The sequence below is a fragment of the Nerophis lumbriciformis genome, linkage group LG11 (assembly GCF_033978685.3).
Source record: "Nerophis lumbriciformis linkage group LG11, RoL_Nlum_v2.1, whole genome shotgun sequence".
NCBI lineage: Eukaryota > Metazoa > Chordata > Actinopteri > Syngnathiformes > Syngnathidae > Nerophis > Nerophis lumbriciformis.
The window spans coordinates 9,845,828-9,873,327 of NC_084558.2; the positions used below are offsets into that span (position 1 = coordinate 9,845,828).

Sequence of the window (27,500 nt, forward strand, 5' to 3'; positions counted from 1 at the left end):
AGATGTTGCTTGGATGGCAACATATGTTGCACCAAAACCTGTATGTACCTTTCAGCATTATTGGTGCCTTCACAGATGTGTTAGTTACCCATGCCTTGGGCACTAATACACCCCCATACCATCACAGATGCTGGCTTTTGAACTTTGCGCCTATAACGATCCAGATGGTTCTTTTCCTCTTTGGTCCAGAGGACACGACATCCACAGTTTCCAAAAACAATTTGAAATGTGGATTCGTCAGACCAAAGAACACTTTTCCACTTTGCATCATGCCATCTGAGATGAGCTCGGGTCCAGCAAAGCTGGCACCGTTTCTGGGTGTTGTTGATAAATGGCTTTCGCTTTGCATAGTAGAGTTTTAACTTGCACTTACAGATGTAGCGACTGTTGTTACTGACAGTGGTTTCCTCAAGTGTTCCTAAGCCCATGTGAGCTCAAATCATTGTATTCTGTTTGGGTTTTTTTCTATTTACACAACGTGCCAACTTCACTGGTGTTGGGTTTTGTAAATATGTTTCAGCAGAAATAATTTTAATTACTTTCTGGCTTTGCATCTAATGTCAATTTGAGTGATTTATTTTTGTAGAATAGGGATGTAACAATATAAAAATGTCATATCACAGTTATTCCGACCAAAATTATCATTGTTATCAATATTATCAAAGTATTGTTGAATGAAAAAGTACACAGTGAAATCTTTTCATCAAGTTGTTTTTTAAATAGTTCAAATAAAAAGACACGCTGTTAGAAAACCCACTATTTTGCAAGTTTTATTATGCAATATTTTAGTCTTGGTATTTCATCTGTTTTAATGGCGAAGCTTGTATTGCTTTGAATATTGGTTTGATCGTAGCACTTTAAGATTTACTGTATGTATTGACAAGTGTAACAAATAAAGTGAACAATTCATTAGCTTAGTTGCTCAAACAACATTATGCTTATATGAGTTTAGATTGGAATATGTTGTTTCTTAAAGGGAAAATAAGTTAATGTCTCTTGTTTTCATGTTAGCATTCAAGCTTGCGAGCTGGTGCCAGTCAGTCCGTGAGTTTCTCAAAGTGCAGTTATCATTCACAGGTTTTTCAATATTTTTTTATTTAATAAGGTAATACAAACCGTCGGGACTTTTACCGTAGTTACATTATTACTGTTTATCGTTACGTCCCTAATGTGCAAATATGTTCGAGAGCTAGTCTGAAATGTAATAATTAAACGAAGAACAAGAAATATTGAAAGTGCTTTGAAATGTATTGAGCTTTCATCTTAACCGTGCATGACGCCATTATTAGTTCATTTATTGAATGCAATGTAGAGCAACACCTTCTATAATAATTGCCCTCTTTTTCTTTCTTTCTTCCTTGCCTTTTCTTTCTTGCCAGTTTGTATGCTAAGTAGTTTTTTTCTCCCTCCCTAGGTCTATTATTGACTTTTCCCTTTTTCTTGTCTTCCATTACAACCAAAAGCAAAATGATACAGCACCTTTCTTTCTCCATCACTTATCCCTTCCATCATTCTAGCCTCCTTCTCCTTGTTTCTTTTCTGTATGCCCTCATCACTCCATCCTCCGCTCACATAAACCAAATGTCATCCCGACCATGTGCAAAAGCACAATAGTTCCGTCACGCCCCTCCCATTTGGGCGCCAAAAATCCACTCCTAAGACATCAAATTACAGCGCGGCGACACCAATAAACAGCCATGCATACAGTGCATCTGATGCGGAGGCGCATCCTTCCTGGGCCCGGCTCGGTGGGGCCGTTTAGTCACTTTATCAAATGTCATTGCTTAAAAGGTCAGCCTTCACGCAGGCTCCGCTCCAGATAAAACAATGCTCCGCCTCCTTTCATCGCCGCCGTCATGCCCGCGGTGTTGATGCTCTGCTATCTCAGCCTCTCTTGCATATAAAGCTCACCTTCATCCTCGCATCTCAGTGCTCTGAAACTCTTCATGTGTGTGTGTGTGCGGAAGAAGACCGTCTTGCCCTATTTTACTGTACATCTTTTACTACTTTACGCTTTGGTGTGCCAGCCCGCTGTGACTTTAAGTCTGTTCGATTGGCTGGTTTGAATTTCAAACTACACTCCACAACATTTGGTGCATCCACACAGTCCTGTCCGATCCAGTACAAAAGCTGTATTGGCAAAGACAAATATAATACAATGGCTGCACACTGGAATGCAGACTTCGTCCAAGGTCTACAGATATGTAAGAAAGTTCTACATTCAGTGCACAGAACACTATTACTGACTTGGAAAAAACTGGAATCGTTGGTTATGATTATGATAGGTGTTACACAAAAGTACCCACATCACGATAATCACATTTACTGTCATTGTTATGTTTTCTGGAGGAGAGTAGACGGCACAACCCACAAGGGGGCGTAGTAGCTCTATGTATTTATTATATATATTAACAATATATATAATAACAAACAATAATATGAATAAACTAAGGAAAATGGAGTGTGACAAAATCCAAGAGTGTGTATGGTGTGAGACTATGTGTAGGAATGAATGAGTGTTACCAGGAGTGTTGAGCGAAAGGTGAGGAAGTCCAGGGGTGAACAACACAAGCTCTGAGATCCGTGAGCAGGCTGATAGTCAGGGCGAATAGCGAGGCGTTCGAGGTCCGTGTCCAAGCGGGAAGTCGAGATCCAAGAGGCAGTCCGGGAAGCAGAGGAACAAGGAATGACAAGACGCACACAGCACGTCAACGCAAGAACGAAGGTCTGCAGTTGGAACGACAAAGGAGGACACGAGACAATCAAGAAACACGGGGAAGAAAAACACAGAGAGCAAAGTCTGCATATAGCAGGGTTAGTCGGCTTACGGTATACGAACGGAAGATTACGTTCTGGCCCCAGATAGCAGGTTGTGCAGGCTTTTGAAGGTGGTCCTGATGATCAGCTTCAGGTGCGCTGATTGCCGGTGATTGATTGCAGCTGCCGGCTGCAGCAGGACAGACACGCGCCTGGCACGCTCCTGGAAGTGTGTTCCTGGAGGTGCGCTCATCAGCGCGCACAGATGAGTGCGCATTAGCATGCGCCCGGGCTGAGACAGTCATGTTACAGTGTCATTATCTGCTTGTATTTTGTATTATATCCTGTCCGGCGCTCTTATATTTCATTCTACTTCCTGTTTGCCACCATTTACCACCACTCCTCTGGTCTGAGTCCTGGCTCTGTCATATGTCCCTCATTGCCAATCAGGATGCTTCTTGTGGACCATTTGCTTTGCGCTATTTGTTTGAGCATTGTGCACTTCCTGGCTGCACATATGTGTCTTCCCTAATAAAAAGGGCTTCTTTTCTGCAGTTGCCTGAGATCTCTGCATCCTGGAGTCCAGACAAATGCAGAATGTAACAGTTTAAACTTGCAACATTAAAAGTAGAAAAAACCAGAACATTTTAAACCCTACCCTATACCCATAGTCTCATCGCTTCCTGTGTTTGAAATGGCCCACATCCCTCGCTACGACTCATTAGAGCCAGTGTTCTCTGCAGTCGACGTGTGTTTAACATAAAACATGACATTTTCAAAATAATGTCTCCACAATAAAATAGTATGGTTTTGCTGGTACAGCATACTGTACATGTAAATACATTAATTATTGTGCATGTATATGTGTAAATACATTTTAACTAGGATACAAATGCTCTGGAAAGAAACAAAGTGAAAATGATTAGTTCACTAATCAATTAATCTATCGAATAGTTTTTTCGCTTTATGGAGTAATCGTATAAAACACACTTTATAGCAGCTGGGTGTTAAGATCCATTGCCCGGATCATAGTTTATTTACGTTTTAAATTACTTGTTGTTTAAGTTCTGTTTCAGCACCCCGGTTTTGTATCTCCGTGGTTACTATGATTATTCATTCTGTTCACCTGCCTCTGATTATTGCCCAGGAACAGGTGAGTTTCCCGAACGCTAATCAGAGGCTGGTGAACACAATGAATAACCATAGCAATCAAGGAGACACAAAAACGGGGTGCTGAAACAGAACTTAAACAACAAGTGAATCAAAACGTAAGTAAACTATGATCCGGGAAATGGATCATAACACTGGGTGTCTGAATTGTGGCCCCGCGGGCCATTTGTGGCCCGCAGCTAATGTTTTCACAGCCCGCAGCACATTCTAAAAATACTATTTAAAGTAAACCAAAAACATAAAAAAGTGTTATAAAAGAGCATACAGGTTCAATGTAGTGTGAAAAAGTTTCAATGTTGACTCAAATAACACAAAGCTGCCATGCAGAATGTTTTCTTTATTTTTATTTTTACTTTGTCATTGCTCAAAAAAATAATAATGAATCAAAATGAATGTTGTTATGAATTATTGCTCTATTCAAGGCTCCAATTTCTTCATGTCAAATATTGCACATCGAAACCATTTTTGTGGAAAACACTGCATATTTTGTGTGTCTGCCATTAAAAAAAATTGTTGTCTTAACAAAAAGGGCATTTTCTACCGCTTGTCCCGGTTCGGGGTTGCGGGGGGGGGGTGCTGGAGCCTATCTCAGCTGCATTTGGGCGGAAGGCAGGGTACACCCTGGACAAGTCACCACCTCATCGCAGGGCCAACACAGACAGACAACTTTCACATTCACATTCACACACTAGGGCCTATTTTACTGTTGCCAATCCACCTATCCCCAGGTGCATGTCTTTGGAGGTGGGAGGAAGCCGGAGTACCCGGAGGGAACCCACGCAGTCATGGGGAGAACATGCAAACTCCACACAGAAAGACCTCGAGCCCAGGACCTTCGTATTGTGGTCCACCGTGCTGCCCGGGCATAAAACATTAAAAAAAAAAATGTTTTAATTTTATAACGGCAGTTAGACCACAAGTTGATCTCCAGGTTTTGAAAGGTTGAATAATAATAAGCTACACTTATTTTTTAAATGTTTATGACTGAGACCCTTTTGGGTCCTTGGGACCAAACTTGAGCGGAGCCCTAAAGGTAAAAAAAAAATCAATATATTATATTGGTTTTGATAATGAAAAATAGCAAAATGGTCCCCTGATTTATAGCCTCAACTCATATTTTAGGTAAAATAGTTTTGTTTTTTAAAAATCTTTTTTTCCTAATAAATGCACATCATCAACATTGAAGTTCCTGGTTCTCCGTGTGGTCTGAATTTTATCAATTGTCATTAGTTGCACTCATTGAATGACTAATCGAAGCAAAGCAACAGAATATAAATCGAGGCTTAAAGGGGCTGTTCGCAACATTTACACAGATGCCCAGAGGGTGCCAACTTTCCAATGTATTTTACACAGTGAACCACCCCTATACGGCTTTAGGACATAATGACGTAACAATGTATAATTGTATGTACGTGTTGTTAGCTAATAATAGTGATTCGGATAGATAGTGTTTACTGTCAATTAATGTTTATTCTATCACAACAACAACATGACTGCAAATTAATTGTTGCTTCTCTTAGATTTGTATGCGTATGTGTTGACGAGACAAGGTGAGTGACCGCGGTAAACACCAATCAATTTAAAAAATAAAAAAAAATAGACCATTTTAACACAAATGTGTTCTGTGAAACTACTAATGGTAACCCAAGCTAGCCAATTGTGTGATTGTTATATTTTTTGCTTTGAAAAATGTTACTGTGAGCAAGTTGCAAAACAGCCTCTTTAATCGTTGCAGCCCTAATTTCAGATGTATCTACGAATCTGGATCAGCTGTTAAAGTAAACATTGTTGTTGTTGTACTCGAGCCCTGCAGGTAGCGATGATGTGCATTACTATCTGTTTTTAGGGTAAAGGCAATAAATCAATAAAAGTTGCTTTTCCCTGTGGAATGGAAGTTCCAAACAACCGACTTCCAGTACAGCCTCATTTGAATCTTGATTTGAATGAGTCCCTCACCACATACACCACTACAAGTATAGTAGTGGTGTATTTGGTATTGTGTTTTTTTTAGTGCTGTCAAACGATTGCATTTTTAAATTAGAATAATCACACTTGAGTTTTGATTATTCGCGATTAATCACAGTAGATTACTTGCGTGCATAATTTTAAATAACTTAAAAAAAAATACCCCAACATTTTAACACAGAGCAATTTTATTATCAGAATGTCATCAACAAACATTTTTTAGTTGGTTTTCTTGAATGCACGTCTACTATTTGCTCAACCCTTGGTAATATTTGAATCTTCAGTACAGCCAAGGTGAATTTTGAAGTGAAGATTCAGCCAGAGTCTCATCTTTGCACTGAAGTATGCATTGAAGTGATCACTGACCGTATAACAACCCATGCCTTTCAGGTAACCATCTGTGGTTAAGGTGAAGGAGTTTGTGCAGACAAAATACATTTTGTGATAAATCTGTGTTCATACCTGATTAATGTAATATTTTTTCAGGATTGATTGCATGAGTTAATGCATTACATTTGACAGCCTTAGTTTTTCACAACTCCCCTATTAATTGTGCTGGTCCCACCTACAGTTTCACTGGATGCTACTTACTGAAAAGATGCAGTGAAGGTAATTTCCAAAGTTGCTATGCAGGTAGAGCTAACACATTGCTGTAGTGTTGCTTCTGTGCATGTGCATAAAGCTGTTAAAGGAACTGTTTCCAGGCCAGCACATACGGTGTATACTGTACATTATGTGCAGGTAGATTTTTCCGCAAGAGCCGTACTCTCCATTCACCTTCTCACACTGTGCTGTGTTTGCTGTTATAAACCACCACGCCCCCACTGGCTGCTGTGGGGCCCCTGAGACCTTGGAAGCTGCAGCCAAGAAAGTGTCTGTCCAGCCAGTGTAAACTATGTGTTTACCTTGGGCCCCCCCTGGGGTCAGCCAGGGCACGCTGGGCTCAGTATGTCTCACCTGCTGCCATTGATCACGCCTCTGATGTCAGGACAGACAGGCGGCTGTACAGCGGCACCACATTGTGCATGAAAAACAGAGATTTTTCTTCTTGCAGCATTTGGCTACCAGAGGAGCTTCTCGTGGCAGCTCGGTGCAAAATAGCTTATCACTTCAACATGGATTGCCAACCAAAATGTTCGTATAGTGAAACAGAGCTCCCCATAAGAATCAATGTAAACATGAATAATATGTTCTAGCCTGGACAAAAGTCCCTAGACACTATAATGTACAGTCGTGGTCAAAAGTTTACATACACTTGTAAAGAACATAATGTCATGGCTGTCTTGAGTTTCCAATAATTTCTACAACTCTTATTTTTTTGTGATAGAGTGTCTTGGAGCACATACTAGTTTGTAACAAAAAACATTCATGAAGTTTGGTTCTTTTATGAATTTATTATGGGTCTACTGAAAATGTGACCAAATCTGCTGGGTCAAAAGTATACATACAGCAATGTTAATATTTGGTTACATGTCCCTTGGCAAGTTTCACTGCAATAAGGCACTTTTGGTAGCCATCCACAAGCTTCTGGCAAGCTTCTGGTTGAATTTTTGACCACTCCTCTTGACAAAATTGGTTCAGTTCAGCTAAATTTCTTGGTTTTCTGACATGGACTTGTTTCTTCAGCACTGTCCACACGTTTAAGTCAGGACTTTGGGAAGGCCATTCTAAAATCTTAATTCTAGCCTGATTTAGCCATTCCTTTGTGTTTGGGGTCATTGTCCTGTTGGAACATCCAACTGCGCCCAAGATCTAACCTCTGGGCTGATGATTTTAGGTTGTCCTGAAGGATTTGGAGGTAATCCTCCTTTTTCATTGTCCCATTTACTCTCTGTAAAGCACCAGTTCCATTGGCAGCAAAACAGGTCCAGAGCATAATACTACCACCACCATGCTTGACGGTAGGGATGGTGTTCCTGGGATTAAAGGCCTCACCTTTTCTCCTCAAAACATATTGCTGGGTATTGTGGCCAAACAGCTCAATTTTTTTTTTTATCTGACATCACATGGACAAAGATAAGACCTTCTGGAGGAAAGTTCTGTGGTCAGATGAAACAAAAATTGCACACACAAACACACAAGTCTTGCTGGTGCGCTCAAAAAACAAAATAAAGAAAATAATTTTACCTTGTGTCTGGGAATATGTGTGGCATTGCTTAACTGTGAGTTTCGGAGTTATAAACAAGCAGTGGTTTCACGTAGTCACCGCTAGCGTTAGCACAAACTACCAGTGTGAGGCCATCCTTCATCGGCATGTGTCCCGGTAGTGCCTTCTCCTCCACTGTAGTAAAGGTCCGATGTGGCATCTTATTCGGTCTTATCACAATTAAATACTTGCTAAGGAACAAATCCCTTTTGCTGATAAAATCCTCAAAGTGAAGGTGCCGCGGGCTAACTATGTAGCTAAAATGCTAGCTCGATGGTTGTCCAGCAACCCGAAGCGATACAGCAAGACTGTGAAAGTTTAGACACATTTAAAGCGTTTTCTGATCACATAAAAGGATCTCGAAGACCAACTGACACAGCTCTGACTGGCGCATGGTACGACAATTGTAGAAATAAACTCGTCAGAAGTGCCGCGGGCCTCGAAGCCCTTTGAAATGGCCGCGCCGGTATGTACGGGTTGTAAACAGGATGTTACATAGGGGGCCATGCCTCTTCAAAATGGCCTTGCCCATGATTACAGGAAGGGATGTCATCAAAATGGCAACCCCCATAGGGCTTTCAGTGACACACAAAATGAATGAATGAATAAATAAATGAAGCGTTTGTATGCCGAGACATGGTCCGCACACAGAGGCATATTTGGCGCGATGTAAACGTTTGCAAACCGAAAATAACACAAATAGAGGCATTCGTCAATCAAGGTTCCACTGTGTTTGTACATATGTACAAAATCTTTGCCCTCCTGGTTGTTTTCTCCCAGTCTTCCACATACAGCGTGCTCAAACATTTACGAAGCGTAGAATTTACTATGTGGTCATGCATTTATGTATGTTTCCCTCGCTTTGCTCACGACAACGCTTTTTAGGGCCCGGGGAAGTATGGAAGTCAAAAGTCTGAAATGTGTCCCGTTTTGGACAAAAAATTATCAGTGCATGTCATTAGAGTTTTAGATGTTTTCGTTGTAGTTTTCTTAAACTTCTGAGTCTCATTTGCATGCATGCACACAGTTCAGTTTTTCCTAGGGTTCTTGCCGCAGTCAGGAAGTAGTCTACTGTACTGCTACGGTGTGTGTGTGTGTGTGTGGGGGGGGGGGGGGGGGGGGGGGGTTGGTGGTAGCGGGGGTGTATAATGTAACCCGGAAGAGTTAGGGATGCATGGGATTCTGGGTATTTGTTCTGTTGTGTTTATGTTGTGTTACGGTGCGGATGTTCTCTCGAAATGTGTTGGTCATTCTTGTTTGGTGTGGGTTCACAGTGTGGCGCATATTAGTAAGAGTGTTAAAGTTGTTTATACGGCCACCCTCAGTGTGACCTGTATGGCTGTTGACTAAGTATGCCTTGCAGTCACTTATGTGTGTAAGCAGAGGCCGCATACAACATGTGACTGGGCCGGCACGCAGATAGTATGGTGAAAAAGTGGGCGCGACGACAGGTTGTAGAGGACGCTAATAAAGGCAGTGTCATCACGGCACGCCCTCAAAATTGTTGTTCGGGTGAAAAATCGGAGAATATTTGACCTGGGAGATTTCCGGGAGAGGCACTGAAATCCGGAAGTCTCCCGGAAAAATCGGAAGGGTCAGCAAGTATACAGCTGAGCCACATCAGAGTGGTCAAAGAGCTCCGGAGCCGCGGTTGCCGACCCTAGTCCTAGAACTATGTCTCAAGCTACCGTACTCTTAATCATAGCGATTACAAAACACCTCATAGCAATGCTAAATTGTAGGCGTGTATATAAGCAGCTTCTAGTGTTGTTTTGTCCCCTTGAGAAGACACAGTAATGTGATGAGGACATGTGAAATATTTCGTTCAGGCCAAAGGACCGTGAATCACTTGTGCTAGAATGTTTGCTCATGCTTATTCCTAAGAGGATTTTCTCTTAACACTGACAGCTCTGTTCTGAAATAAATAGTTGTGTACTCAATTTTACTTTAAACGGTTGTTTTTATTTGATTTAATAGGCCTGATGAGCGTGCCATAAATTCATTTGGAGTCTGATCTTGGACATAGATGGGTGTAGTATGGATAAGTAGTATGGCCGTGAAGAATTCTAGCTTCCGCCACCTTAGTCATGGCCATTGTGTCCTTGGGCAAGTCACTTCACCCTTGCTCCTGATGGGTCGTGGTTAGGGCCTTGCATGGCAGCTTCCGCCATCAGTGTGTGAAAGTGATGTATAATATAAAGCGCTTTGGATATCATTCCAGGTATAATAATATAAATACAGACTGTTTACCATTTATAGCAAATCCAGCAGTGGAAATGATGGATGGATGGATGGGACTTTATTGTCATTACACTTAAAAAGTACAACGACAATACATTTTCAGTACAAACCCGTTCAAGAACAGACATACGGCGCCCCGTAAAAAAGGTAAAATTTTAAAATGTAAAAATTCAAAAGAGGAGGAGGAAAAAAGCAAGTCCCATACTAAAGTCCTGGAGGGGGGCCTAGTTTGAGACCGGGAAAAAACCTATATCAAAGCACATATACATATTACAACATACAACCCGAAACTTGCAACAAGGGGGTAAGGGGTGGTCATCCGGCCCAAAGCTGCCGCCACCAGGTGCGCTGCTCCGTTTGCTGTCATACCACGTAGGATGAAGTGACGCAGGTATGGGATGTGGGGAGTGGGGTCCGTGTGTCTGTGTGTGGCGTGTATTTTCCATGGATGTATTTTGCGTGTGTGTTTAAAGCCTGCTGAGTGACTTTGTTCTGCGACCTTGGTGCTCTCGTAGGGTATTATCGCGATAACACAGCCAGTCAGTCCAACAAAAGTCAACGAACAACATGTGTGTGTTCATAAGAGACAGGGAAGGAATTTATAGAGTCTTTGCTGGGCTGACATTTTGGGAGCATCTTGAAGCAACGACCTAGCCAAGTCACTCCAGCCACAAAAAATAATCCAGATTTGAATGTTTGTGTTTGAGCAAGCGAAACCAAATTTAAACTTTTCACTCTAATTATCTATTTCTGGTTCTCAAATTCTTCATGGTATGCCATGCAGAGCAGACGGAGTGTCCAAAATGATGTCCAAGTTGTGATTTAGTCCACAATCACAAAAGTCTGAGTTCCCACAGCGCTGCCCATCTTTCAATCATTTGTGGCTGCTTTGGGGTACATTGAACAGCTGCCTTCGTCTTCCAGTTTGTTGATATACCAGGACAACGCTTACTCCAATCAGCAGATGTCCAGATATGATTCCGAATACTGTAGATATCTTCAATGTCCTCGACTAAAAGGGTTACTCGGCACACAGCACTCCGCTTCGCTCAGAGTTCGTGTGTGCAGCAACAAACGTTCCGTCAGGACGGGCAGCTTCACCCAAACCAGACCTTCTCGTCAAGAAGATCTTGTCAATTTCGTTGAGCGGCCAGTTATCAGTGAACAGCAGTGCAAAAAGAGGCTCCAAGAAAGACAAGACAAAACAAATAATCTTGCAGGAGAGATAAGGGAGAGGGATGGGAAAGTGTCCACCTTCGATGAGAGTCAGAGAGAAATGTTGAGATAAATGTAAGTCTGTTTTAATGTACTTATCAATACAAACAAGCATTCGTCAATCCCTCCAGAATATCACAGGTTTATTTTTGTGATTATTGCGGCCCAAAATCGCAGATTTTTCTGCAGCTTTTAAAAAAAAATATGGCGAAAGTTGCGATGGTTCGAGGCGTATTTGTTCAATAACATTGCACCAGTTTTGGATTGTATGATTATTTTTTTAAATCAATGTTATTAACAATAATAATATATTGTAATTACTTCTTAAGACACTCAAAGACATTGTGTAACCTTAACTCCAAAGACTTCAAGGGATCGAACAAAGTGTGCTCTTTTTATGCACAAAAATATTGTTGTTTTACTTGTTTTGTTACTGGTTCATGGCTTATTGTTTCAAAATTATTGCACCAGCTTGTGATTTCATCCATTTTAAATCAAATGGTAAATGGGTTATACTTGTATAGCGCTTTTCTACCATCAGGGTACTCAAAGCGCTTTGACACTATTTCTACATTCACCCATTCACACACACATTCACACACTGATGGCAGGAGCTGCCATGCAAGGCGCTTACCACGACACATCAGGAGCAAGGGTGAAGTGTCTTGCTCAAGGACACAACAGACGTGACGAAGTTGGTAGAAGGTGGGGATCAAACCAGGAACCCTCAGGTTGCTGGCACAGCCACTCTCCCAACCGCGCCACACCGTCCCAAATTAATGAACTTTGTAACCTTAACCCCAATAGTTTTCAACAAATATAATCAAATATGCATCTACTGTATATTGATGTTTCTCTTGTTTTTGTTACCACACAGTTACCGCAATATTTTTAGCAACCGAACTTTAACTTTAAACCTAACTTACAAGTAGACACTAGATGGTAGTAAAAGCACTTTTTATGAACTTGTTATCAAATTACTGTAGGGCTGCAATTATAGATTATTTTAGTAATCAAGCAATCTATTGATTAGTTTGTTTGATTAGGCGAATAATCGGCTCAACACATTTTTTTTTAGAGAAAATAATTGAAACAAATGGCAATGTTTTTGCTTGCCATAATCTTCTTCTTTTTTTTTCAAATAAATGCACATTATCAACATTGAAATTGAAATTCAAGCATTTATAAAAATTCAGAGAAAAAAATGATCTGCTGTTCGCCGTCACACATATTACAGCACCCACACACCACCACTCTCAACTATGTTCACATACCTAAAGTCCGATGTGGTTCGGATTTTAATCATTATGTATTAGGTACACTCATTAAAAGATTAATCGAACCAACAGAATATAAATCAAAGCTTTTTTCTATTCAAATTAATTGATTAATTGTAGCATTCCAAAATTACTGTAAAAACAACAACTCCCAAAGGGTTGCTTAATGTTGTCCGCAAGTTGCAGACATTCTCTGTGTATGTTTTACAGTTAAAAAGTGTTTGTTGTTTGTAAACTTTTACTTATCTAACATATTGCTTCTGCTAAGAAAACACTAAAGAACTGTTGAATGCTATCCATAGCTGTGATGTCTGTTGGTAAATGTTAGGCGATTAGTGATTATCATCACTCGACAACATCTCTGTCAATGTAAACAAGGAAGTGAAGTGAAGTGATTGTGCAGCGTCAATTTACAGTGCAAAGAAGACAGGCACAATAGCAAACGTCAATCACACTCGCAAACATTTGGCAACACAGCGCCGATGTCATAAAATAATAAATATACAACATATTAGATAGCGAAATTGCCAAGAATTTATCAATTACACAATGTTGAACAATGAATAATAGTTTTTATCATCTTCGTCTTTTAGCAAAGGTAAAACCGTTTTTATCTTTTAACCTTTTTGAACAAGTCGTGCATGCTTTTATTTCAAGTCGCCTGGACTACTGCAATGCACTTTATGCTGGCATTAGCCAAAAAGCTCTCTCCCGGTTGCAGTTAGTCCAGAACGCGGCAGCACGACTTTTAACAGGGGCCAGGCGACGCCAGCATATAACCCCAATCCTTCAGAGTTTTCTCTGGCTCCCTGTTCATTTTAGAATTGATTTTAAAACCTAGCTGTTTGTTTTTAAAGCTTTACATGGACTGGCACCTCATTATATCTCGGACCTCATTCAAACTTACAATCCTGCGCGCACTCTGAGGTCCGAGAGCCAGCTCCAGCTCGTGGTGCCCAAGACGAGACTTAAAACCAGGGGAGACAGGGCCTTCTCTGGAACACTCTGCCCCTCCATGTTCGAACTGCTCCCACAGTGGAGTGTTTTGAGTCTCGTCTTAAAACCCACTTTTATTCTCTGGCTTTTAATACTACGGGAGTTGTGTGGTCCTCTGTTGTCCTCTGTGTTTTTAAAATGTTGATTTCTATTTACTGTTTTAATTGGTTTTACACTTTAAAATCGTTTTTAATCATATTTATTTAATATTGTTGTGCAGCACTTTGGAAAAATTGTGTTGTTTAAATGTGCTATATAAATAAAATGGATTGGATTGGATTGGATAAAAATGCCAGGAGTTAATCAATAATCAATAATATACCTTTCTCAACACATCATCACCACAACATACACTCCTGTTTTTGAGGACGCTGGTTAGCTTCTGTGTTGTTTTGTTGTAATTGCTGCGACTCTGACTCTCTTTTGTGTGCATGAAAATGAATTATTTGTTTTTGTCAGCACTTTGCAAGTCCTAGCTTTTGAACGTGCAAAAGATTAATAGCTATTTTTATTTTTGTAAAAGCCTTATTATTGTATAATATATCACAGTTATAGTGTAAATAAATATTGAAGTGGTCATCTTTGTATAGTAATAATATTATCTCAAGCTGAATTTAAAAGCCAATTGCTAAATTAGGGCCACTGAATATGTTTCATAAACCGATTAGTCGACTAACCGTTAGGATAGTCGATGACTACCATATTTTTTGGACTATAAGTCGCAGTTTTTTTCATAGTTTGGCCGCCGGGGTGCGACTTATACTCAGGAGCGACTTATGTGTGAAATTAATAACACATTACCCTAAAATATCAAATAATATTATTTAGCTCATTCACGTAAGAGACTAGACATATAAGATTTCATGGGATTTAGCGATTAGGAGTGACAGATTGTTTGGTAAACGTATAGCATGTTCTATATGTTATAGTTATTTGAATGACTCTTACCATAATATGTTACGTTAACATACCAGGCACCTTCTCAGTTGGTTATTTATGCGTCATATAACGTACACTTATTCAGCCTGTTGTTCACTATTCTTTATTTATTTTAAATTGCCTTTCAAATGTCTATTCTTGGTGTTGGGTTTTATCAAATACATTTCCCCCAAAAATGCGACTTATACTCCAGTGCGACTTATACTCCAGTGCGACTTATATGTTTTTTCCTTCTTTATTATGCATTTTCGGCACGTGCGACTTATACTCCGGTGCGACTTATACTCCGAAAAATACGGTAGTCATTCATCAAAATAGTCATTTGTTGCATCCCCAGATAATGATATATGTTCCTTGTTTGTCAACACAAGAAGCAAACCTATGATGGGTTGGACCATTGCGTATTTGAACAGTCCCTATGTTGACGTCACAGATATGTTGTAAAGGATTAAGAATACCTACAAACAAAATGACTGACTATGTTTGTCAAATCCTTTTAAGGGCATGATGTGCATGTGGAGAAAGATGAGCAAAAGGGCTAATCAAGAGGAAGGAAATTTAGGACTTTTCAGTGAATGAATGTGCTCCTGGGCACCATGTTGGGGTGGTTAATGACTGGGGCACATGTCAGCTACGCAGCTGTGGAGGTAGCGAGCCAGCCAAGGAGAGTAGAGAGATGGAGCAACAGAGGAGGAAAGGGAGAGGTGGAGCGATTAAGATGTGGACACACAGGGAAGGGAAATGATCAGAGAGGGGAATAAAGAAGAAGGATAAGGAAGAGACGTTGCCAAGATATTTTCCAGTCTTCTCATCTTCCTCCAGAAAGCTGAAGATTATTTGCAATCGTTGCTTCTGTGATCAATAAAAACAAAGCAAAGTGGAAGGATTGCTCACAAAATACTTCAAAAATCACCATCTTTTTTTTTTTTTTTTTTTTTTTTTTTTGATGCTTTTGCCCTGCTCCGTTCTGGCTCCTATTCCATCAGCGCCGGCTTTTTAAGTCTTAAAGAGCCTCTCTCACTTCTTGTAAGAGCTTTAAAAGCACAATGTCTGCGGGAAGCAGTTTTTCAGCAGGATCAGAGACGGACAGAAATAGATACACAGCAGGAACAGGGATGGCCACTTCAGGAGGAAGGCTTTGACCTTAAATTGTCCTTTCTCCTCCTCGAGGGTGTTCATAGAGATGTTTGTATTGTGGCCTTGATATTGCTGACAAAGCAAATAATAGGTGCACATGTGTGAAGCCATACTTGTCTGGTTTTCTGTGTAGGAAAAATACATCCGTTGTTACATTTGTCGACTTAGGGATGTTGTTTCAATCAAATCCACTGCCTAAATATGATTTTATTTGTCCTTGCAGGCAGACTCGTGAACAGGAGACGCCCCCAGACTTTTTCTATTTCTCTGACTTTGAGAGACACAATGCTGAGATCGCTGCCTTTCACCTGGACAGGTAAGATGAAGTATCCCTGGAAAATACACACAGGTTCTGCAAAAACGGTGTCAGTTAAAATTGATCAAACCCCGCGGTTATTGTTGTCATGTCACACACGCTTTGGTCAAAGATTGCAAAATGTCAGAAAAGATTTGCATAACTTTTTTTTCCCGATGCTGAAAATCTGTCGCATCGATCACTTAAGAGCGGACCAAACTACTTTAACTATGGCTACATTAATGAAATCTGTGTCCCGGAAGGCAGAAATTGTGTTAATGCTGGCGGCTAATGCAGAAATATCCACCAACACATAGACTGCATCATGAAATTTTACCAAGTAAAAAAATTTAAGATTTCTTATTCTATCATTGTTATTAACCATAAATACCCTCGATGGCCACATGAAAATGTGTCTACATTAAAATGTGTTTTTCCACTACATGCTACCTCTTTACCATTCATTAAAAAAAACAATATGGCCTGTAGCTAAACCAGCTCTTCTCAAATAATGAGGCGGACGCTGTGCCCCCGGGGAACATGCTTTATCAGTATCATACAGCATCATGCTTCAAACACCGCTTTGAAAAGCTTTGCACTACAAAATGTGCTCATCCTCATTTTGAAACCAGCACAAATTGTTTTGTTTTTTGTATTTTTGTTTTGTAGGTTAAAGTGTTTTATATATTGTGCTACTGAATTAATGTTGCTGATGAATTTGAATTTAATATTATTTATTGACTTTTTTTAACTGTATTTGTCAGTATTAAATGGTTCATTTTTTTACAATTTAAATAAGGATTTAATTATTTCAGACACATAGATGCACTTTAAATCTTTTATGTTACAGACTAAAAAACAATGTTAATAAAGTTATTCTTTGTTGTAAATTGATCTGTATTTATTTTTGTTAGTTTCTTTAATGTAATAAGTAAACAATGTTATGCCGAGGTGTACTTACTACAATTTTATAGACAAATTATACTATGTATTGTCACAGCAAATCGGCCTTCATGTTGTCGTAGATTAAAACAACTACTAGAGGACAGTAAATTGTGTAATCCTTTATATTTATGAATGTAATGATTTATCTATGGAAATTCCTAAATGTTTATTTTTCATTGAATTACTGAACTAACCTTTGAACAAACAACTTTGTTATTGTTGATGTTCTTACGTTCATCTGAAAATTCAGTCTCCCACAAGCTTTGATCCAACAAAGACACAAGTCTTACTTTATCTTCGGTTTTGGAAATGTAGAGTTTTGTTCCGTCCAATCTCTCCTAATATTGTATATCTGCATTGCAGGTCCCCCATCCACACCTACTTAAGAACCATTTCTTTCAGAAATAAACAGCAATTCTACCTATTTTCAGTGTCTGTCCGAGTGCTCACGCCTGATTGTTTGTGGGAGGAAGGCACTGTGGATTCCCCTCAATCTGATTGGTTGATTGAAGTGGTGGGGCCAATTTGAGAACGTGTGCATCCACAAGCCCTACACATTCTTTCATATGCACTATTTTTGTCAGGTTTCTAAGCTAAATTTACATTTTATGCACTATGAACTTTTTCACGCAGAATCAAATCAGGTGTACCTAAAGAAGTGTCCTACATAAATAGTTGTTTATTTAATGAAAATATATCCCCATTAGTTGCTACCAAAGCAGCGACCAGTCTTTTTGTGGTCCATCATCCAAGGCAACAAGAGCACAATAAAACCAGTTCATATACAGTCGTGATTAAAAGTTTACATACACTTGTAAAGAACATAATGTCTTGGCTGTCTTGAGTTTCAAATACTTTTTACAACTCTTATTTTTTTGTGATAGAGCGATTGGAGCACGTACTAGTTTTATGCTCTGGGCCTGTTTTGCTGTCAATGGAACTGGTGCTTTAAATGGGACAATGAAAAAGGAGGATTACCTCAATCAATCAATCAATCAATGTTTATTTATATAGCCCTAAATCACAAGTGTCTCAAAGGGCTGAACAAGCCACAACGACATCCTCGGTACAGAGCCCACATAAGGGCAAGGAAAAACTCACCCCAGTGGGACGTCGATGTGAATGACTATGAGAAACCTTGGAGAGGTCCAAATTATTCTGGACAACCTAAAATCATCAGCCCGGAGGTTGGGTCTTGGGCGCAGTTGGGTGATAATGACAATGACACCAAACACACGTCAAAAGTGGTAAAGGAATGGCTAAATCAGGCTAGAATGAAGGTTTGGGAGGATTGGGTCAAATGCAGAGGACAAATTTCACCACACCTAGTGTGTTTGTGACAATCATTGGTACTTTAACTTTAACTTAACTTAACTTTACAATGGTCTTCCAAAAGTCCTGACTTAAATGTGTAGACAATGCTGAATAAACAAGTCCATGTCAGAAAACCAACAAATTTAGCTGAACTGCACCTATTTTGTCAAGAGGAGTGGTCAAAAATTCAACCAGAAGCTTGCCAGAAGCTTGTGGATGGCTACCAAAAGCGCCTTATTGCGGTGAAACTTGCCAAGGGACATGTAACCAAATGTGGGCTTTGTACCGAGGATGTCGTTGTGGCTTGTGCAGCCCTTTGAGACACTTGTGATTTAGGGCTATATAAATAAAGATTGATTGATTGATTGAAATATTAACATTGCTGTATGTATACTTTTGACCCAGCAGATTTCGTCACATTTTCAATAGACCCATAATAAATTCATAGAAGTACCAAACTTCATGAATGTTTTTGTGAACAAGTATGTGCTCCAATCACTCTATCACAAAAAAATAAGAGTTGTAGAAATGATTGGAAGCTCAAGACAGCCATGACATTATGTTCTTTACAAGTGTATGCAAACTTTTGACCACGACTGTATAAAAAAAATACTTTTGTATAGTACCTTTGAAAAAATATTTCTAAAATGTCTTATACTATTTGATTCATTTCAAGAAAATAGCAGCCTTGTACAACACTGTGCAAGAAATGGCCATGAACGTCATTCTATTATAGTTAGAAAACACAGACTACATTGGACCTTGTAGTTCAGGAGGCAATGAAGTTCCCACACATTCTCACATTGCCCTTAATGTTTTAGTCACTGTTGGTGACAAAAAGGTCAAGTTTAGCCTTCTCCATGATCATAGACGGACAATGTCCTGTTTGATGTCCTGCTGCTTTTACGCCTGCCCTGATTGCTAATTTGCGTCTCCTCGTGTCAGCTCATTAAGCACCTGGCAGGGAGGAAGACAAAGCTGCACAACGCTACATGTGAAGGGCACCTCTGCCTTCCTGTAAAGATTTGCATTTTGGTGCTATTATTTTAAATAAAGACCAGAATACTAATGTTGGAATCAAGATTTTACAAAACAGGAGCGGTTATGAATAATGGACACATTCATAAAAAGCCCTAAAATAGTTTTTTTTGTCGGTGACGTCGTCACTCGTGTTTTTCCGAAAGGGACGCGAGTCAGAGCCGCCGCTCCAACAACATTGCAGGTGGAAACATGTAAAGCGGTGCGACATTTCCTCATATTCTTGTTAAAAACATGAATACCTTGCTCATATTGCAAAACAGACGTTGTTTTTATGACACCACATTTGTGGTTAGCTTGATGGCTGATGCATAACTTGTTACCACGCTAGCTAGCTAACAATTGGAGATGAAGTTGTGTGAAATAGAAATTTAACCATCATTTTAGCCATAGTCCGCTAACTAAACTTTGTCTGAATCATTTCAAGTACCGTATTTTTCGGACTATAAGGCGCACTTAAAAATCATTTCATTTTCTCAAAAATCGACAGTGCGTCTTATAACCCGGTGCGCATAATGTATGGCATGATTATGGTTGTGCTTACCGACCTCGAAGCTATTTTATTTGGTACATGGTGTAATGATAAGTGTGACCAGTAGATGGCAGTCATACATAAGATGTACGTGTACACTGCAAGTTGACGCCAGCAAACACCAAAACTTTAAATGTTCCATTGAGAATATAGAACTGTCATGGCTTGAACTATGGCATGATTTGTTCTCCCGTGGTGCAAATGATTTGGACCAGACATGACGTGCAGGTGAATACATATTTAATTTTAACACTCAAAAAAAAGAATAAACAAAAGGCGCGCACAAGGGCGGAAGTACAAAACTTGACTATAAACACAAAACTTGAACAAAGGCAGAAACTATGAACAATGAAACAAAACTTGCAAACTATGGCATGAATAAAGAAAACTTACTTGGACGAGAAAACGGCATGAAAAAGAGCAGCAAGGGTCATAAGGGTGTGTGGAGAGTGTGTCAAGGGTATGATGTCGCCAGGGAGACTTCCTGGCAACAATGGGTTTAAATAATAGTGACATGATTAAAGACAGGTGCGTGAGTCGTGAGGGCAAGTGAAAACTTATGGGTTGCTATGGTGACAAACAAGAGTGCACAATGAGTCCAAACGTGGAACAGGTTAAACTAATGGGTAACCATGGAAACAAGACAAGGGAGTGAAAAGTAGGAACTAAAAAGAGTCCAAAACCAAGCAGAACGTAACTTAAACAAAACATGATCACACAGATATGACAAGAACATTACACACAGGCCTCAAAAATATGTCAAAATGTTTTTAGTACGACTTCCATAAGCTATTTTCATTCTTTTTTTATTTTTTATTTCAGGCAATGACATAAAAAGTACAAAGTTGACAACACATAGTAATATAAATTAATATAGTGCAAAAGGTAATGTATAGTATGTAATGTAAGCTATGAAGCCGCACCGCTTGATGGATTGTCAGCACATTAAACATACGAGTATTATTATGGTGTGTGTGTATAAGGACCGCAAAATGGCACCGTTTTGTTTTGCAATATTATGCAAAACCAACTTTTCTTACCTTCTGGTACCTGCTGATGTGTATTTGGGATCTGCATAAGTCCTGAAAATGTGCGCGGCTCCTCCATTGTAGTCTGTGCCAACGCCGTAGTCATAAGCTTCTTCTTTTTCTCTATCTTCTTGTTATGTGGCAATCATCTTCCGCTGTTGCCATTTCTATTATAAAGTAGCATAAAGTTGTTACTTATATCTGTCAGTAGACTAGCTGTCAAAGCGCTAAAAACTACAGTGGGTTTGCATAATTCACCCACGGAACTTTAGTGATTAGAGGGTTCCGGCACCTAAACACTGAAACACCTACGAGTCGCAAATGTACCTTATATACATTTTAGAGTCATACCACTTTTGAGGACCCTGTTTTGCGGTTGTGCGAGAACCGTGCTCCTTCCTGCAATATCAATTCCTTAAGTAAAAATGTAAACTTTACATGCCGCATGTTATAGCGAGAGAGTGTCAATAACATGATGTCTTATGTCAGGGGTGTCAAACTCATTTTAGCTCAGGGGCCACATGGAGGAAAATCTATTCCCAAGTAGGCCGGAATGGTAAAATCATGGCATGATAACTTAAAAATAGAGACAACTCCAGGTTGATTACTTTGTTTTAGTTTGGCCAAAAATAGAACAAGCACATTATGAAAACGTACAAATCACAAATAATCCTCTGGACAATTTTGTTGGAAATTCTGAGGAAATTGGTGCAGTTTCAAGAACACAATGAACTTAGACTTAGTCTCTGTGTATCTACAAAGCCAGGGTTAAACTTTAAGTCAGAGTCTTTCTGGGATTGAACAAAAAACACAACATGTAATCTATTCGAGGTAATAAAAAACCTCCTTTGTCATGTCCACCTATCAATCCAGTGCTAACTCAACAAACCGTAAGAAACGGAGGTAAAAACTATTCAAAGAGTTAAGTTCACTTTTGACAGAGACATTTTGGGGCAACCCAGGTGCCAAATGACGGTGTGTTTTAAAGCAGAAGACATAAAACAGCAGGTTTTAAGTTTCATGTGGGTCGAGGAGGATGAGCCACAGTCACCCTTTACTGTTTACCTCTTGCTTGGCCCAGGTATAAACCGTTTGCTTGCCTAACAGAATTGCTTTTGTGACATCCAGTGGACACATTTAGAACAGCAGTTTCTTTCGTTCAAATAAAAAAGCAGCTCATTTTAATACTTGGCAAACTCATCACGCGGGCCAGATAAAACCTGTTTGAGACCCCTGACCTATGTCATCCTGTTCACACATTGAAACTAGAGATGTCCGATAATATCGGCCTGCCGATATTATCGGCCGATAAATGCGTTAAATTGTAATATCGGAAATTATCGGTATCGTTTTTTTTGTTTTTTTAATTAAATCAACATAAAAAACACAAGATACACTTACAATTAATGCACCAACCCAAAAAACCTCCCTCCCCCATTTACACTCATTCACACTCATTCACACAAAAGGGTTGTTTCTTTCTGTTATTAATATTCTGGTTCCTACATTATATATCAATATATATCAATACAGTCTGCAAGGGATACAGTCCGTAAGCACACATGATTGTGCGTGCTGCTGCTCCACTAATAGTACTAACCTTTAACAGTTAATTTTACTCATTTTCATTAATTACTAGTTTCTATGTAACTGTTTTTGTATTGTTTTACTTTCTTTTTTATTCAAGAAAATGTTTTTAATTTATTATCTTTTTTTTTTTTAAAGTACCTTATCTTCACCATACCTGGTTGTCCAAATTAGGCATAATAATGTGTTAATTCCACGACTGCATATATCGGTTGATATCAGTATCGGTTGATATCGGTATCGGTAATTAAAGACTTGGACAATATCGGAATATCGGATATCGGCAAAAAGCCATTATCGGACATCCCTAATTGAAACCGTTTTTACTGCTTTCATACTTCAATGCCTCTATCAATTTAGTTGGTCAAAAACACGGCGGTGCACAGTGATGCCCTGAGCTCAGAGAGGCCGTGAGTCTCAAAGAATAAACGCCGGACTTCCCACAGCCAGCATCTGACCCAACAATGACTGCAGCCTGCGTACTTTGCCGAGCAGCACGCTCTTTTGACTCTCCCTGCTGGAGGGAGCGTCATGAAAAGACAGGAAACATCAGAAGGCTTTGGCTTGTTGCGGCAATGTCGGCGCTTCTTTTTTATTTTTTATTTTTTGGTTTCAAAAGTTGAGAGTGAGGTTACAACACTTGTCCGCTCACATGTCGACGGGGACCAGAGAGGGGAGAAATTTTGAATCCGCTCTCGTCTTTCCTTCAGGCGCAATGACACAGTTGTGCATGAATTGCATTAGCAGCAGCTTTTGTCAACAGCCTGCTACACATCTGGTCCTTCTCTCTCCCTACACACACACACACACACACACACACACACACGCACACTGCTGGCGTGTGTGTGGGTTAAAGGGAAGAGGAGGAAACCAAAGGCATGAAAGGCTCTGTGCCCATTCTAAATATAAGCCAGGAAGAGTTTGCCAAAAGCAGCACTTTATTTTTTTCCCTTTATTTTGTCTGTTCTAAGTTAGACCTTGGCTACAGAGCTGCTGCTGCTGCTGCTGCTGTTGCAAAGTGAGGCTGCACTGCCTCCCAGGGGGCCCATAGCCGCACAGAGGCTCCTTTAAAGCAGCACTAAACGCAGCCAATGCCACCTCTCTTATAGGCTATACGCCGCCATTAACACACTTCATTATGTGATTGGATTCACTTCAGGTGGAAAAAGAGAGCGATCACAGCCTTTTATTGAAGCGTTCACTAATGTGTGTCTGCGCATCAGTATGTGACGAAAATAAGGACATGATAGTGTTTCATTTAGCGTGTGAAAAGAACAAACATTGCATTGTTTTGGATATTTTTTTTAAATGTCTCACTCTTTAGCATTGTTTAAATGGCAGTCCAGGACAAGATTGTGTTTGTGCTGCAGTGTCTCATTAAAATATTGGTGAAAAAATCTATTTTGTACTTTAAAATAGATTCTATAAGTGTGTACATTTTTAGAGTAAGCGGTTGTGTTTGTGCTGCATTTCACAGTCCTGAAACAGCACAATCATTATTTTCTTATTTCTAATTATTTTAATTCTGCCTAACAACAAGTGTGTTTTTTGCGAATGAACCATCCTGCTTTTCAGCATCCTCAATAAATAAACACCCCTCATATAGGAACATTCCAGATGAATGTGATAAAATGTGATTCAGAGGAAGCGAGATATTAGTTAAAGTAACTATGTAAAAAAGGGGGGGGAGTCAAAAGGTTTATACTTCTTCCCATTATCCTTTTGCATACTTGCCAACCTTGAGACCTCCGATTTCGGGAGGGGGCGTGGTTGGGGGCGTGGTTAAGAGGGGAGGAGTATATTTATAGCTGATCTGGGTTCGAATCCCAGTTGGGTGGTTTGGTATTCCGTTTTGTTTCACCTCCATTGTAGTTTAACTGAGAGAGTGTTCCCGAATTATATTTGTCATTGATGCCCGGAATCTTCTCTCAAGGAGACCCAGCTTAGCTGAGTGGTTAATACCGTTGCCTCTCCAAAAAGTGCTACTGGGTTCGAGTCCCAGTAGGACTGATAGGGAACTTGGAAGAGTTAGTGTTTTATCGCATCTCGATCATAGTTTACTGAGACAGGTTAACCATTAAATATGTCATTGGGGCCCAAAATCTGTACTTAAGAAGACCCAAGATAACTGAGTTGTTAACCAAGGGTTACTGGGTTCAAATCCCAGTCAGGTCGACCGGCTTGCCAAGCCAAAGTAGGGAGGAGTCGGGATGCCGGCCAATGTGGGGGTGTTTTACCTCCCCCACACAGAGTAAAGCTAAGTGCTAGTTGCTTAATTAATTTATAGTTAAAAAGGTAAGTATGGGTAATAATAATCAATAACATATAGTCTGTAGTCCAAAAGTCAAGGATAACCTCGGGGGTTAGCTCCTCCTCTGTTGCAAAGCTAAGGTTGGTAAGTGTACCATCGTAATTCCTAGGCTGGGATGGGTGAGAATAGGATGGGAATATGAATAAACATTAATAATTGTGGGCGTTGACCAATGAGGTCTCCTGGGTCTGACAGACAATTAGTAATTGGTTGATAAAAAAAAAAAAAGAAATTGAGAAATTGAAATTGGTTAATTAAAAAAAGCGAATTAATCGTAATTATCAACAAAAACAATCTTGTTTTTAATAAAAAAATACAAGATTGATTTTTTTATTACCCATACTTACCTTTTAAACTATTCGCTTTACTCTGTGTGGGGGAGGTGAAACATTGTTCAGAGTCCCAACTCCTCCATACTTTGACTTGGCAAGCCAATGAACCTGCCTGGGATTTTAACCCAGTCCCCTTTGAATAGGAGCACGCTGCTTTAACCACTCAGCTATCCTTGGTCGTTTGGAGATTTCAGGCCCCAATGACATATTTCATTGGGAACCTGTCTCAGTTAACTATGATGTACATACGTCATTTACTGCACAGGCCTCTTGTCAACCTGCAGTCCACACGATCTCTTATGTGTGACTGCCATCTACTGATCACACTTGTCATTACACGATGTATCAAATATAATTAATTTGAGGTCGGTAAACACAACCACAATTAGACGCACTGGGTTATAAGGCGCACAGTCGATTTTTGGAGAAAATGGAGGGATTTAAGTGCGCCTTATAGTCCAAAAATTCCGGTACATTTCTTACTACGAGTAACACTATCGAGAGAGCAGGAGGAGACAAAAAGCCATGCTCACCGCTAAGGTAGCTTGACTGAAAGTGAAACAATAGAATATGTTCTCAGCACACTTTAGGTGTTACAGCAAAGAGTAATCAGTTATGAACAAAAAAATTGCAAGTTAGCAAAAATATAGAAAAAATAGGGGGAAAATAATACAACAAATACACAAAGCTCGGTTGCCAAATGGGAAATGATCATACCAGAATGATCATATTTTGAGGGAAATTCTCTTTTTCTTCTCTATTTTCTTTCCTTCTCCATACGTTTCTGTAATCATCTGTCCTATTTATTTGATTTAAAGGGCACGAAATAATGGCACTTCACAAATTCGGCCTAGCAATAACTGTGGCCTGAGCAGGAGAAACAATAGGATAGTATAAAGTTAGAGATAGTTCCTTAGTTGTTATGTTTTTTTGCTTAGTGAGTTTGATTCATATTTATTCTTTACTCCCCACCAACCTTTTTTCTCTCCTCCCCAAGTCACTCCCATCTTTAATCTGGTTATGTCCTCCTTCAGTCTGCCCTCAGGCCCCAGCCCATTGGCTGTTGTCAGGGGATATCAATTTTTAAAGAGCTAGGGTTGGTGTCATATTGAAGACATTGGCCGCAGATGCATAAAATCGACATTTGGCACCTACACGACCGTGCCATCTTTAACTCTCTTCCTCACACAACAATACCACACTTAACCTGAGCTTCTACTTAAGCTGTTCGAGCTAAAAGCTCACAACCACCGCAATGGCCGCACCCGCTGGTGTATGAATACTCTTTCCCGGAACGGATGGGGAAGTTATATCTTGATGGGCTTTTACACCAGGATGCTGTGTGAAGGTTAAAGCGGTGGTTGACTGCAAACATCACACTGCATCACTGATGCCACAGTGCCCCCTGGTGGTAATGCCTTTGTTATGATGCACATGTGCATATGTGAGCCCCAGTGGCCTATTGGACAAGGCACTGGCCTCCTAAGCCAGGAATTGTGGGTTAAAGTCCCATCTGGGGTGGTCAAATTTTACATATTTTCACTAACTTTAACCCATGATTGCATAATCTCACGCTGATTGGCAACCTCTAAAACGTATAAAAAGCCTAATCCTGAATACACCTTCCCAATCTGCAGGATTCTGGACTTCCGCCGTGTGCCCCCTGTAGCTGGCCGACTTGTCAACATGACCAAGGAAATCCGAGATGTCACAAGAGATAAAAAACTCTGGCGGACATTCTTCATATCACCAGGTAGGAACGCTTTAAATAAAATGTTCCTAATGTAAAGATAAACTAGTTTTTGCGCCTGAAATGTTGGGGATGTTTTTAATATTAACAGGGGACTGACTGCATAAGCTTGCTTGCTTGCATCAAAGCGCCACACTTAATGAGCTGTGCAACTTTTGGTCGCATATCATGCACACGTCCCATGGGAATGAATTTTCTTACAATCTCAGCAATTAATCCAAGTCATTGAATCCCTCCCAGGGCCATTAATCTTGTCTGAACACTGTTTCAAATGTGGTGTGCTTTGAATTCCTGAAGAGCAAAGAGAAGGTGCAGTCATGAAGAATGGAACTTGACCGTAACAAAATATTATCTAATTTGTCTTGCTATTGACCTAGAAAAGGAGCCACAGGATTTTGCAAAATGTATATCAATGGCTTTGCTTCATTACAACTGCAATGTAATGATATTCAATATAACAAGTTTACATAGATCAGGACTGATCAACAGCAAAAAAAAAAAAACAGCAAAGCGCTCTTTTTTTTA

The 27,500-nt window shown here is 39.9% G+C and overlaps 1 protein-coding gene across 1 annotated transcript in view; it reads left to right on the forward strand.

Moving 5' to 3' along the window:
* fam20cb (FAM20C golgi associated secretory pathway kinase b) overlaps positions 1-27,500 on the forward strand; it is a 136,701-nt gene that overhangs the window by 93,208 nt on the left and 15,993 nt on the right. Inside the window, exons 4-5 of the mRNA XM_061967444.1 lie at positions 16,067-16,159; positions 26,863-26,978. Coding sequence (XP_061823428.1) covers positions 16,067-16,159; positions 26,863-26,978 — 209 coding nt within the window. The remainder of the gene's footprint in view (positions 1-16,066; positions 16,160-26,862; positions 26,979-27,500) is intronic.